At 44.4% G+C, this 15,149-nt stretch overlaps 1 protein-coding gene across 3 annotated transcripts in view; it reads right to left on the bottom strand.

Annotated features, from left to right (window-relative positions):
- Nucleotides 1-2,643: 2,643 nt before the first annotated feature.
- The window catches only part of RPS6KA5 (ribosomal protein S6 kinase A5), a 126,735-nt gene continuing 114,229 nt past the window's right edge, over nucleotides 2,644-15,149 (bottom strand). For all 3 annotated transcript variants that reach the window (XM_054715828.1, XM_054715829.1, XM_028155911.2), the window contains 4 exons: nucleotides 14,661-14,852; nucleotides 6,835-6,994; nucleotides 5,087-5,250; nucleotides 2,644-3,758 (listed from right to left, as the gene is read on the bottom strand). In XM_054715828.1, the coding sequence (XP_054571803.1) occupies nucleotides 3,519-3,758; nucleotides 5,087-5,250; nucleotides 6,835-6,994; nucleotides 14,661-14,852 (756 nt within the window). In that variant the 3' untranslated portion in view covers nucleotides 2,644-3,518. The remainder of the gene's footprint in view (nucleotides 3,759-5,086; nucleotides 5,251-6,834; nucleotides 6,995-14,660; nucleotides 14,853-15,149) is intronic.

Below are 15,149 nucleotides of genomic sequence, written 5' to 3'. Positions count from 1 at the left end.
GGTCAGACAGATGGACACTTAGCCTTTTATATATATAGATATTTCATTGTGTTACAATAAATCATCTAGAAGACAGTTATTTTTGATATAGTGTAAGTGGTATATCCGAATTTCCTTTTTCACTTACCATATTTTCCGGCGTATAAGACAACTTTTTAACCCAGGAAAATCTTCTATATGCCCAGTCGTCTTATACACCAGAAAATACGGTAGATCTTAAAAGAATATTAGAAGTGTGATAACACAAATGTCCAATTATGTTATTATTATTAGTTACTGGGAGAATACCCAAAATAATCAAGTGTTCTAAGGCATGTATAGGGCTAATAATTTAGAAATTTTTGCCATTTTGAGGTACCATGATTTCAATAAATACAATAACAAGTGTTTGAAATGGGGGCAAGGTGAACAAGAAGACTAAATTGTAGACTTCTATAAACTATTTGAGAACATATTTTTAAAAATGGTATATGAAAGGAATTCACTTATTTTTAAAAAGGCACTGCTATCCTGGTAAGTTTCTTAAAAATAACGTACCTTATATTTAAAATGTAGCCATTTATATAGTTCTTGAAGAAATTAGCAGTAATATAAAAAAAAAAAATTAAAAGGCAGTTTTTCAGGGTTAAATGAATCTGCAACTCCAAGACAAACAAACATGTTGAAATTAACTCAGGAAACATGACTTTCTTTTCCAGTGGGTCCGTAGTTTTATTATTTTATAGATGTTTGGAAGAATTAATAAATTTCAAAATAGTTAATTTAATTCAATCAGCCATAGGATCTGGCACAGTAATTAGAAGCTGGTCTTTCAAAATTTCTTTCCTCTATTACTTTCCTTTTCGTAATCTTGCCTCTCACTTAGCCATATATAGTTACAAAAGATACGCTCTGAGCTGGGATTTATGATGGCATGAAAGCTACATTCTTTAGGTAAAATAAAAAAGAAGGGAAGGGGTGATTTGCTTCTATCTCCATAACTGTATAAAGAGAACTTAATGTATGCATTTGTTTTTCTTAGATATATTTCTATTTTACCCCTAATACCAAAGGAGCCCTTCCATTTCACATTTTCATATGAAGTACTTTTCAGTTTATTTTTGATGTGACTAAGTGGAAACTCTGTGAATTTTAAAGTGCATTTCACTGTACACGAACTGCCTGCATCCCACCGAACTGCAGCAACCTGGCACCAGACGCAGCCTCCCCGGTGCTTACAGCAGGGTGAGGATGAAGGCACTTGACTAGAGGCCTCTACTCTGTTTTCTGAGCTCTTCTCAAAAGCCCGTCCCAGAATAATCAGTTGACGGATTACCCTTCTCTTTCCTTCCTCTACCTGACGCTCTGCCCATTTCATTTTCCGCCAAGTCCTCCAGAAGAGACGGCAAGGGAAAGAAATAAAAATGAAACCCATTCATTTTCAATGTTGACAATGAGTCAGTTACATCATCAATCATTAGGGAATACTGACCATTTTTCCGGATCACTTTCCTTTAGCAACAAAATTCTTTTAGTCTATACTTTACAACTAGCATTGTCTATGAGAATGCAGTTTAAAAAATACTTAAAGAGCTAACTTACACATTTCCAAAAATATTCAACATAACTATAGACATAAATGGACATTTTCTTAATTATTATAAATCTGTGCCTGATGGAACCACATTTTGTGAATTAGCTCTATTTGGTAATAATTCATGAAAGATCTTCCATCATTACTCAGAATGACCACAAGCTGGGGGTACAGTTGATTCAATGAGAATTATGTAGTCAGTTGGGCCACTGAAAAGTATTAAGAGCTATTTCCAATAACCATTGTGGACAAAAATGTGAACAAGATAATACAGTATTTTGAAAATATTTTAATATTTGCCATTTTTGTTGCTTGTGCTAATAATATTTACATTGATTTAGCAATAAATATATTACTGTTACATAGAGTGCAATATTTTTAGTATTCATAATTGGTTGAAATTAATGCTGCATTATCGCAATAAATGAATAAATAAATATCACACCCAAATTCCAAACTAATGCTCCAGAGGTTATCATGAACAAAAACTAAAAGAAATGTGTTGGGATTTATCTTTTTAAGCATGATTCCTGTAAACACGGCCAAGATCGCCTTTCTTAGTCCTAACATTTTGTGTGATAGCTTTAAAAGAAAACAGAACATACAAATCCGACCACATCTTTTTTTGCATAGGAAATAAATTAATCGTATTTGTAAATGCAGCAATCTCTCAGTGAAATGTCTTCATCACAAAGCTCTTGTTTTGTGTATGAATTCAGAACGTTTGAGCAATAAAAGTGCTCGGCGTAAGTTTATAAAATATGCTTTCTGGATTTAAAATTGAACAGGAAAATTTCCAAATAAGCCATAGTTATGATTCTAAAATATGATGTAATGATAGCCGGCCAGGAGGAAGGGCCTCTCTGCAGACAGCACAGTATACAAAGAGAAAGCACAGCGCTGAACAGAACTTCCCTTTCGCTTCTCCTCACGTCGGCGCCTGGGAGGCTGCTGGAGCCGCGAGGCCACATGGCTCATGCTACTTGTTGCAAACAAGGTAGAAGGGGGTGTGAGGACAAATTTAAAGTAGATAACGAAAAAAAAAAAAAAAGGCAAAAATACAGTACATATGCTTTAACCAGTGCACTTTATAAAATAGTTCGCTTCATTCATATTCTGTTATAAAGTGCAAAGTTACCTAAAACAGAGACATGTACCTTCATGGCTCGCAATACCATCGAACAAACTGCCAGGACAGAGCAGTGCAAAGTGAGGAACGCGGAGCTGAGCATGCACTCAGATGGGCCCCGAAGACCGAGCCTGGGGCCACGAGTCCTTATAGCTTTTCTTTTACTTTTTGAAAAAGATGAATAGTAGGTTATCATCATATGTAACCACAAAATAAAAACAATAAGTTAAAGTCCTCGCTCAGAAATAAGTATATGCCACACATAAAATTCATTACAGAATCTTTTTTAAAACAGACATTTTTTTCTCTGATAAATTCCTGTTGAAAGGGTGCAAATCTCTTAAAAGCCCACATTATCCACAAGGCAAAGCAGAAGGTGTCGCCACAGTAGGAGCAACTTGCCGGCAGACAGCTGAAAGGCCTGTGACTTCTCTGCAGGCAGTTCGAATCCGGCCAGCCCCTCACTGCATTTACGGGGCCTCTGCCCCTTCCAGAATCGTCCTGCTGGCACCAGGTAAGTCATAAACCGTGTGCTCTGTGCTTCATTCACAGTAACATGGTCTGTCCAGTGCTTCAGGACAAGGATAACCAATGGCTTTTCCTGAAAAAATTCCCCAAGAGGCAGATTCCAATGAGACCAGTGGGACTTGTTTTTCTGTTTGGTTGGTGGTTTTCGTTTTTGTTTTTTTGGCTCATTCAGGGTATTTTCTTTTCTTAAAGTAGACAAGCTTTGACTTAGACGGAACATCACCTCAGGCACTGCCGAGGGAGCCAAGGTGCCAGGCTCCGGGTCACAGCCCTCCGCCCCCGTGCCGTTCAGTCCGAGAACTGGAAGAGGGGCTCGGGGTTACTGCCGTCGGCGGGGTTGCTGGGCTGCAGGGCCTTCGTGGGGGTGGTTTTGCCGTGAGAGTGAGAGGACGAGGAGTGGGAGCTCTCGCTGGAGCTGCTGCGCGTCTCCGTGCTGGTGCTGGTCTTCTTCATCTTCCTCCTCTTGGCCAGAGGGGCCTTGTCCACATTCTGCAGGCAAAACCCCTCTCTCTTGTATTTGTTAAAGGCCTGGGGGAGAGAAACAAGGGAACCCCGGTGAAGGCACAAGGATGGAAGATTCCCTGGCAATTATGACTTACAGCAGGAGGCGACTTTGGTTGTCAACCCACAGCTCCACGGTGTCTGGGGAACAAAGTCCTAAAACCGTTGTATCCAAACCTCCTGTGGGGTACAGAGTTCACGGGGTGGCGGCTGAGGATGCTGCTTACACCAAACCAGCTTGGCTGTCCGGGAGTCATGATCCTCATACATCATTTGAAGAAGTGAGCGCTACCTCTCAGTAAGAAACACTGACTGAATGGAAATTGCTGAAGACTATCAGCAATCCAACACACCCCTCCCACACCCCACTCCTGCTACCCCCTTTTACTCTACTAGTTCTGTGTCTGAGATTTAAAATCCTGACCACAAAGTCCCAACGCAAAACAGACTTAATCCATTATGGGCCCCTGCTCTCCACTTCCAAGTCAATGCAATTGGGCGTCATCTCGGCCAGTGAATCTACACACAGGAGGTCAGGGCTACACACCGCAGGCCGCGTTAGCCTGTGGGCAGCCTGTCTTCACTTTTCTTAGCCTCAAGCTCTGGCACGGCTGCGGTTGCCCCTGACAACCTTGCATCACCTCACTGAGAAGGTATGGATCATCTGCTACAAATTCTTGCAGTTAATCTCTTTACACCTCACCATATCCTAGTTCATTAACTTTTAAATCAATGTCTGCAGCTGAAGGGGAAGCGCTATCCCTCCTTTCTCAAGATAATCCCTTCAGAGGTAACTGTATTTCTCCTTCACTCATTTACCCCTTCGCCAACTAGCTGAATGTGTTTGCATCTGCTGGGCACGGATGTGCGGCTCCTGCAATGCAGGCTCAGCCTCTCAAACACAATCAGTGCCGAAGGCCGCGTACCTACTTCTTACCCCTCACGGTCTTTAGATTATAGGAGGCCCAAAACGGTTGCCGAATGAACGAATTTTCAGGGGTGCCTTAGTTCCTAGGGTTTATTTATCGTTTTAAAAGAAAATGATTCCACTTATTTGAGAGAAGAAAGTCCTAGTAGTAGGTAGTACATTGTTTTCATCACCTACAGGAAATCTTCAGCTATTCCAATACCGCCCACTGCCTGATCTCACACACTCATTCCACTCGTCTAGGAAGGGCACTGTGGGTTCGCAGGGACTCTGGACCCAGGCACTTGCTGTTTGTAAATGTGTTTGCATCCTGACATTAAAAGAACTCTTATTTCTTATTTTAACTGTTATTACTCAGAGTGCGTCTCGGAGGTTATGGGGTATCTGATTCCTTTCAAACCCCACACTGCAGAGCACAGGCCCTTACGTGGAAGGTGGCCTTCACACAGGTGTGCACGGCGGCTCCTGAAGACCCCAGGATGTCGGGAGTCATCAGAGGATTGGAGGACAGCTGACTGCCGTCTTGGAGCCATTCATTGTACCTCAGGCCAGACATTTTAAGCCTTTTATTTGGATCGACTGTGAGAAGTCCTGTGGGAATAAACAAGACATTTTTTATTTTGTGATTTGCCATTTCAAACAGTTTAAAATCAACCTCAGATATAAATCTCAATTATGTTCACATGATATGATGGTTTCTATAAGGCTTCAACCTCCTACAAAAATAATTACCCTTTCATATGCTCTTAAGTGCCCTAGTGAGCACTGGATGCTAATGAGAAAGCCCACAACAGCCTATTTCTAGGAGGCTGTGGGCTAACCGACTTTTCAATCAGGAGAAAATAGCCACCCCAACTAAGACTCCCCGGGGTGACCGGGTAAACTCCGAACGAGGAAAGAGCTAGGCCTACTTCACGCCCGTACCAGCACCTTCTCTAAATCAGGGGTGCGGTCAGGCCTAGAGAAGTGGAAGTGGAGACTCCAGAGGAGTTCTGAGGAGACACGAAGACAAGCCCCAGCTCTCCCACCACCAGGGGGCCATGTGCTGGAGGCGAGGGGAAGGGCTCAGCCGAGGGAGCGTGGGCCCCCTGGGAAACTTCCAGAAGACGGGTCCTGGGGGATGAGAGAAGTGGGCTCAATGAGGAAGGGTGCCCAGGGGTTAAGAAGAGCTAGTGCACAGGAACGTGGGGTGCAGGAACCCGGAAGCTCGGCACAACTGAGGAATCAAGTGTTCACACGGCAGAGGCAGGCAGGGCTCGGTCGTGAAGGGCCTTGAATTTGCAATGTGCTGTGCTGGGGCATGACCTGAGGTTCGTGGACTCTGAAGGATTTGTAACAGAGACATGAGCATCTCTGGACGTCAGGAAGGTCACTCTGCCGATCGATGATGGACAGGAAACGTGAGAGGAAGTGAGGCAAGTTGAAAGAATGTTGTCGGATCTTAGGAGAGAAACGGTGACGAGGACTAAGGAGGCGGCCACGTGAATGGGGAGAGGGGTGCGAGGAGGGATGCTGAACCCGCAGGAAGCAGTGACTGGCTGTGGAAGGCGAGGAAGGCTGGGAGGTAGCAGGTGTCCGGCTTTCTGATTTGGTGGCCTGGCTTCTTGGCAGTGCCAAAGAGGGAGATGTGAGGAGGCACACGTTTGGGGGAAAGGAGAGTAAGAAAGAACAGGTTTGGCTCTGGCCGGTGCGCTCAGTGGTTACAGCACTGGTCTGCACACTGGAGGGTCTCAGGTTTGATTCCCAGTCAAGGGCAAGTACCTGGGTTGCAGGTTCAATCCCCAGCCCTGGTTGGGGTGCATGCGGGAGGCAACCAATCAATGTCTCTCTCTCATATCAATGTTTGTCTCTCTCCTTCTCCCCCACTCCCTTCCACTCTCTAAAAATCAATGGAAAAAATATCCTTAGGTGAGGTTTAACAACAACAACAAGTACAGTTCAACGTGGAGGTGCCAGACTAGGATGCTAGTGGACCCAGGTGCTGGTTCCTATGGAGACAGTGGACAGGATCACTGAGGGAGAATGTTCTGGTAAGAAGAAATGGCACAATACAGCAGCCTGGAACCCTTTTAGAACACACAGACTCCTTGAGTAATGAACAAACATATGTGTAATGGCATGACTCCACTTCAATCTCTGCACAGCCCATAACATAAAATTTCCTTAGATTCTTACCTTGGATCAAATCTTTAGCCTCTTGGGATACATTCTTCCAGGCTTCTCCTTCAAAGGAGAAATCTCCCTTTTTGATTTTCTTCATGATTTCCACTGCACTGGTGCATGTCAAACTTTTGTCATGAGATTGGAATGGAACTTGCCCAGACAACATTGTATACTATCGAGAGAAAAAGAAACAAAGAATGTTTCAACAGTTTATTATGATTGGCATTATTGGGTTTAAAAGATTATGTGGCTTCTATTGCTGAAACAACCAATACCTTTCAAAGACTTTTAAATAAAGAGGAATGGCTTATTATGACATCAAGATTTAAAACCATCTACACTAATAAAAGAGTAATATGCAAATTAACCACCACTCCGCCACACCCACAAGCCACGCCCACCAGCCAATCAGGAGCAACTATGCAAATTAACCCAACCAAGATGGCTGCAGCCACAGAGTGAGCAGGAGACTTGGGTTTCCCTGGCAATGGAGGAAGCCAAGCTTTCCGCACACCCTGACGGGCCCAGGCCTCCACTCAAGACTACAAAGTTTCAATTATAGAAGATACCGTATTTTCCGGTGTATAAGATGACTTTTTAACCCAGGAGAATCTTATACGCCAGAAAATACAGTAATTGTTTTTTTTGCTATACTGATGGATGAGAGATGATAGTACCGTATTTTCTGGCGTATAAGAGGACTGGGCGTATAAGATTTTCCTGGGCTAAAAAGTCGTCTTATACGCTGGAAAATATGGTAAATAAATCCCAACAAAAATGATGGCAGCCACGGAGCTGGAGAGAGCAGGAGGCTTGGGTTGCCCCTGGCGATGGAGGAAGCCAAGCTTTCCTCAGCTCTGGCCTGCCTTGGCCTCTGCTACAAAGTTTCAATTATACAAGATAAATAAATCCCAGATACCAGGGCCTCCGCCTGGGTTGCTGGGGGGCATGGTCGGCCTGCAAACCACCACAGGCCCCTAGCCCAGGCCGCCCCACGCCCCAAGGGAACCCCCACCCTAATCCGGGACACCCTTCAGGGCAAAGCGGCTGGCCCCCACCCGTGCACCAGGCCTCTATCCTATCTAATAAAAGAGTAATATGCAAATTGACCATCACTCTAACACACAAGATGGCTACCCCATGTGGACACAAGATGGTCGCCACAAGATGGCCAGCAGGGGAGGGCAGTTGGGAAGGACCAGGCCTGCAAGGGAGGGCAGTTGGGGGCGACCAAGCCTGCAGGGGAGGGCAGTTAGGGTGACCAGGCCTACAGGGGAGGGCAGTTAGGGGTAAACAGGTTGGCAGGGAGCAGTTAGGCATCAGTCAGGCTGTCATGGGAGTGGTTAGGGGGTGATCAGGCTGGCAGGCAGAAGCGGCTAGGGGCAATCAGGAAGGTAGGCAGGTGAGCAGTTGGGAGCCAGCAGTCCTGGATTGTGAGAGGGATGTCCAACTGCCCGTTTAGGCCCGATCCCAGTAGGACATCCCTCGAGGGGTCCAAGATTGGAGAGGGTGCAGGCTGGGCTGAGGGACACCCCTCAGACCCGTGCATGAATTTTGTGCACTGGGCCTCTAGTCTATATATAAAAGCCTAAGCATCCAAGCAGTAGCTATGACGCACAATGACCACCGGGAGACGGACGTTCCAGCTGGTAGCGATGACACACACTGACCACCAGGGGGCAGACACTCAACGCAGGAGCTGCCAAGCTGTGGTGACTTGGCAGCTGTGGTTCTCGAGTGACGCAACCAGAACCAGAAAGGAGGGAGCCCAATTCTGGGGTGTGTCACCCGAGAACTGCCCTCTCACAATCCAGAACCCCTTGGGGGATATCAGAGAGCCAGTTTCGGCCCAATCCCCGCAGGCCAGACTGAGGGACCCCACTGGTGCACGAATCCGTACACCAGGCCTCTAGTTTTACATGAAGAAGCTTGACCCTCTGAGGTTGTTACCTGAGACAAGGGGGCTTTGGGCGAATTTGGACTTTCTGAAAAAAAGCTATGCCCAAGAAGGAAAAAAACTACACTCATGAGACTGGAGAGTTTGAAAATAGCAGACAAGGAGAAGACACCTGTTTCTAATTTTGAGCAATATAGTAAGAAAAATATTTGTTCTAAGGAGGGAAATGCTAGGACATCTGTAGAACAAAGACAAACAACTTAAAAAAAAACAAAACCTCCTAAAGCTTTGGTATGGAAGGAAGCCTACAACTGGATCGGACTGACCTGGAGCCCACAGGTTAGGAGAAACTGCTCAACATCCCTCTCACAGTCTCCTAACTGACACCAGGGCCTCTACTGCCCCCTTCTGACTCCTGTCCATTATCCTTCCTGCAGACACAGAGCAACAGGTAAGCAGTGGAATCCCTTCCAGCACGGCCCTATGCAAACTCCTTCCCTGGCTCCCCACACCTTCCCCTGGGCCTGGGCCTCCGCAGTTCCCAGGCTCCACCCCCACTTTCCCTACCGACAGCTCTTCCGCCTCCCTGGCTTGGCACAAGCTGCACGTCTCCTTAGACCACCACTTGCTTTCTTCAGCTAGCAAAGCCTGCTCCCCACCCCCATCTAACTAGGGGCTCCGTCCCCTGTCATCATTCTTGCAGAGAGAAGACACAGAGGAGAGAAATGAGTGTTAGAGTCAGATGGACCTGGCTTCAAACAAGTGCTTATCTCCTAGCTCGGGAAGATCAGTTAACCTCTCAGGCCAGTTCTTCATCTACAGAGTAAAAGCAACAAGATCAAGCCATCCATTGCGCTTGGTAAGCAGCAGCAGCCTGCTCAGTTACACACCCACGCTCCATCCCGGGCTCGCTGCTGACCCCTTCCTCCTCTTTCTCTGGCTGGATGGCAACAGGGACCCCACGCCCTATGGAAAGGGGGACACATGCAATTTCCAAGCCCCTTTGTGGTCTGCTTTTTAGGACTGCTAGCACCAACCACCTGAGCCTGGGTTCCCCAAAAAGCAGAGTCTGAAGCAAAAGCTTATACACGATTACGTTACTGAGGAGCACAGGCTGTGAGGAGGAGGAATTGCAGCTGTGGCTAAGAGGGGCCAGCAGGGACCAGCTGCCGTGCTGATGGGGTACACGGCATGTCAGCTGATGGCGCTGATAAGCACCTATTGACCTGGTCGATGGATTCTTCTTCATTCCCTTCAACAGGAAAGGTCAAAGCAGGAAGTCCTCACATGGCAAGGACGGCATTCACTCTTACCCAAGAGCTATGCTGACTTTCCTGCTCTGCTGTAACGGTCTGTGGGGGCTCCAACATCTTGACACTCGAGAGAAGCCATGCTGGTTCTCTGTATTGATGTCCTCATTACATGAGGTCCATGGGCAGAAACTGGCAGGTATCCTAAGTGCCCTATACATATGCATGCCAGAGGGTGGAGATAAACTACAAACATCCGGGGACTGTCACCTGGGGAAGGGTTTAGAGCCAACCGTCAGGGCATAGAGACATTCCCCTCTGAAAGTCGGGCTGCGGTACCTCGTCCCATTGGAGAGTAACACAGGGCTCAGCGGGCTTCCCTGGGTCTGGATGGAGGCATATATTGCAGCTGAGAATATGGCTCCAATGGTTTTGTCAGGCGACTTGGAAGGCTACCAGTTTAAGTGAGGCCCAGAGTAAAGAAGGTGTTGTTGCAAGTGCAAGCTGCAATACAACCCGTCCTGGCACTTCGGCTACAGGATTTGGTAGACCTGATGCTAAAGTATCTGTGAAAGGGGCTCCAGCAACTCCACTGAAGAGCCGAGGAGCAGGCCTGAAGGGTTCTGTGCAAGGCCACGCCCTCTGTGACTACTCTCTGAAAACAGCTCCGCTGAGGCAGGACAGTAAGAAGGTAGGACTATTCCCTGGCAAGTGGAATGAGGGAACAGGAGATGAAATAGTTAAATAAGGCTGAGCAATTAACAGCCTGCTAATAAATCGCAAGATCTTCCCTAACCAAAGACACCTGGGAACAAACAGTTTACACCTCTCCTCCCCAGACAGTGAGTAGCTTAGATCACCCTGGTCAGAAAGAGAGATCACAGAGACCCAGTTGGTGCCATTCATGCCAGCCAAACCCCAGGATGGACGAAGTCAGGGAAATAAGTATCAAAAAAGCCCAGTTAGAGACAGACAGATCCCAGATAAAAATAAAGCAGTGAAGCTGACCAGAAAAGGATCCCTACTCCCCTACATGCTCATTTTGATGCATCAGCATATTAAAGGACACACCTGGCAAACTACTGAGTATTCTGCTGAGACCCTCCCCTGAGAACTCCCCTAAAACTCCCACCTTTAGAAAAGAGATGAGAACCTCAAGACCAAGGGCCCTGTGTGCTCTCTCTCGAGCACACGGTGTACCCCTTTCCTCAGGCGTGTACTTCTGCTTTCTTTCTCCTAAACTCTAAGGGTCCCCGTGAGACTTGCAACCAGGGGAGCAGCAGGCAGCAGCAGCTCATCCTGTCCTACATTTTCTAAATACTGTGTCATACACTGAGTGTGTGTGCCTCCAAAATTCGTATGTAGAAGACCCAACCCTCAGTGTGACTGTATTTAAAGGGCCTATATGGAGGTAATTTAAGTTAAATGAGGTTATGGGTGGGGTTCTGACTGAACAGGAATAGTGTCCTTTCCAACAGACGCACCCAGAGCTTGCTCACTCTCCCCGAGAACGAGAGGAAAGGGTGTGTAAAGGAAAGGGCCCCTGGACAGTGCACTTGCCAACCTCAGAACTGTGAGAAAATAAGGGTCGTGTGCAGTACTTTGCTATGGCAGCCCCGAGCAGATGAGGCAGTGGGTAAGCTCTATGCTAATTAACGTCCTGCACATCCATGAGGTAGGCTGGGTTGCAATCAAAGCCACATGATACTATGTGATGCGCCTTCCTGAAGTATTTGTTTTAGTCAGTGGGGGTAATAGAAATTATTTTCATATTAAAATATCCACATCCATGTTTGCTGGATGCAACATGCAAAAGGACCATAGATTTCTAAGGCAAATCAGGAGACTCCAAATAAGCTTTGGGCTTGCTATGGGATAATTCAGGCTTTGTCTCGGATCTGCTGGCGATATGCATTCATTTATGTGGAAACGTTTGCAAAGCACTCTTTTTTTCTTGACAATTTAATGCAGGTGTTCACTTAATTTTCATCTGTTTCATTATGCATCTCTAAAAGGCAAGGATTTTTAAAAACCACAATCACAACACCATTATCTACCTAAAAGAATTAGCAGTCATTCCTTTGTATAATTCCATATTCAAATTTCTCCAATTATGTTATATGCCCTGTATATTATAATCACATCTGTATGAATTAGTTTTAGGTTGAATTTAATAAATAGGATTGAAATTAGAATTTGCTTGAATCAGAATTCAAGTAAAATGGAAACAATGTATCTTAAGTGTCTTTTTAAAAATCTTTATTGTTGAAAGTATGACAGATGTCCCCTTTTTAAAGTGTCATTTAATCTATAGGTCCCCACGCTATTTTTTCTTATAATTTATTTGCTGGAGAAACTGGGTTGTGTGTCCTGTGGCCTGCACACAGTCTGGATATGGTGACTGCTTCCCTGTGGCATCATCCGCTTCTCTGTCCCGATTCTCTTAAAAACCTGTGAGATCTAGAGAGAAGCACAGCTTCTGTCCGTACCATCACACCCAGTTGTTTCCATAGAGACAGCATTCAGAAGCTCTAAGACGATATTTTAGAACCATAAAAAGGATGATGGTTTAATTGGCTTATATTTAAAGTAAGGGTTCTTTAACAGGGGGTAATCTTATGTTATTACAAAAAACGAAAGCCTCTTTTTTATTTAGATGTATTTTTTCAGGAGAGTGCTACTAATGTTTAAGTCGCTAAATAAAACTCTCAAGTCCATAGAAGCTAGTTGTTTATTTTTATTTTAAAAATATGATTCATAAATTTTAGTTTGAAAATTATAAAGATGACTTAGAATTACTGAAATAAAAACCATATGAAACTTAAACCCAAAGAGGAGCCATCCTGCAGGGACACCTGGCTAGCCATTAGGGGAAAGCAGGCTGACACCAAAATACACCCCAGATGGAGTGCTGGTTAACATGTAAAAATAAAATATAATTCTAGAGGGAAGTTTAGGAGGATATTTTTATAATCTTGGGTTGGGGTAGAGTGACAATCTGAATCAGAGCAGGTTCCATAAAACAACAGACTGACATATCTTACTACATAGAAATTAAAAAAAAACACAACCTTTTCTATTTAAATCCCTCTGAAAACAAAATTAAAATCCCATATTACTCTAAACAAAGTTGTGGAACAAAGGACAAACCAGAAAAACATTTCCAATATTAATGGCAGACAAGATTAAAATCCTTAACAGAGCTTTCAAGTCCAGTAAGAAAAATTCCCCATAGGAAAGTGGGCAAAGCTCACACACAGAAACTCCTAAAAGAAAAGTACAAATGTCCAGATACATGAAAAGATGCCGAGACAATATTCATCAGAGGAACGCATGCAAATGACAACAGCAGGAAACAATTTAAGGCTGACATTGATAGTCTTCCATGTATTTGCATATAGTTCGGAGAAGATACGAAGAACCTTCTAGAAGGAAATCCAGGCATAGATTTCAAAATAAAGATGTGTATACCCTTCTCCTAGAAATCTATTCTAAACAAATGGTGAGACAAATGTAAGCACATATATAAACAATATTCATGTGTATCATTTAAAATTAGTGAAAAACTGGAAAATGCTAACTTCTCATTAGTAAATAAACTTTTGAGACTCAAACTACATGTATACTATACTCTCATTTTAAAAAACCCAAATATATATGCATGTCTATAGAAAAGCTTATAGAAAGACATAAGGCATACACAGCATGGTGGGATGGGGGCGAGGGATGGGAGTGAGAGGGAGACGGTCTCTATGATGAGATTACCAGTGATGTCACTTTTTTCTTCTCTCTTCCTGTAGCCTCTGAAAATTTCTCCCTAGGATCACGCATTACACATTATATGCATAAAAAGTAAAGTTATTTTGAAGAGAAAACACACCCAGATCTTGCTAGCTTAATGTTCCCTTTCTGATCACTGCAGCCAAGGACATTTTGTGAAAAGCATGCTGACCAGGATCACTATCAGTCACTAAAAACATTTATAATTCTACTATTAACTTATAATTTCTCCTAAATGATATTTTTAAATTACATCTTTAGTTTCAAAACCTCAAAAATATTATATATATGTATATATATTATATAAATCTATATATTTTGGTGAATCCTCTCTGGAGAATATTTTTCTATTGATTTTTAGAGAGAGTGGAAGGGAGGGGGAGACAGAGATAGTGAAACATCGATGTGAGAGAGACACATCAGTTGGTTGCCTCCTGCACGTGCCCCAACTAGAGTTGGGGATCAAGCCTGCAACTGAGGTATGTGCCCTTGACAGGAATCAAACCCAGGACCCTTCCGTCCGCAGGCCACTGCTCTATCCACTGAGCTAGGGCTCAAAGAATATATTTTTACTCTTTTTTTCTGGAGTCACTTTGCTTATTTTCACATTATATCTAATATGCATATCTTTTGAAAATACACTATCTTTCTAAAACAACAACAATATATAACTCTTTCATTCACATAAAACACAGCTGCCTTAAATATTTCAAAATAAACCAAAACCAAAATTCCTACATTTTCTCCAATGCAAATTTTAAGAAAAGCAAACTGTCTTCCGTCAGGCCTCTAACCGAAAAGAAACCAACTTGCCAATTTTTCCATGAATTTAGGGAAACCAGCTGAGAGAGACGGGTACCGAGGACATCTAAGAACTGACGAGGTTCCAGGTGCTACCGCAACCAACTCACCAAAATGACGCCCAGGCTCCAGAGGTCGCAGGACTCGTCGTAGCCGTTCTGGTTCAAGAGCTCGGGGGCAGCGTAGTGAAGGGTGAAGCACGGCGTCTTGAGAGGCTGATTGTCAGGCGGCTTTAAGCGCGCAAACCCGAAGTCAATTACTTTAATTTCCAAGTTGTCATTCTCATCAGTGAACAGTAAATTCTGCAAGATACAAGCACTCACGTCGGTCTCTCACTAAAACGTCGCGGGACTTGGCGATGCCATTGATGTAAATCATATGTCAACACTGGACTCAGGCACAGAGAGGGTCTGATCGGGAGGGTCTGGGAGCTGGACACCAGTGCACTATTGGTCTCTGCTCCGTCATGTTTTGTGTTATTTCAACCTGACAATGTCACGGAAACATTTGTCGACTGCATTGCATCCTGTCTCCTCTGACATCAGCCTCTTCTAGGCTTTTCTGGAACTCTGTGTGTGCGTTCTACTTCCTCCACCAAC

The sequence above is a fragment of the Eptesicus fuscus genome, chromosome 5, assembly GCF_027574615.1.
Source record: "Eptesicus fuscus isolate TK198812 chromosome 5, DD_ASM_mEF_20220401, whole genome shotgun sequence".
Lineage (NCBI taxonomy): Eukaryota > Metazoa > Chordata > Mammalia > Chiroptera > Vespertilionidae > Eptesicus > Eptesicus fuscus.
This window is presented reverse-complemented; position numbering and strand designations above follow the sequence as displayed.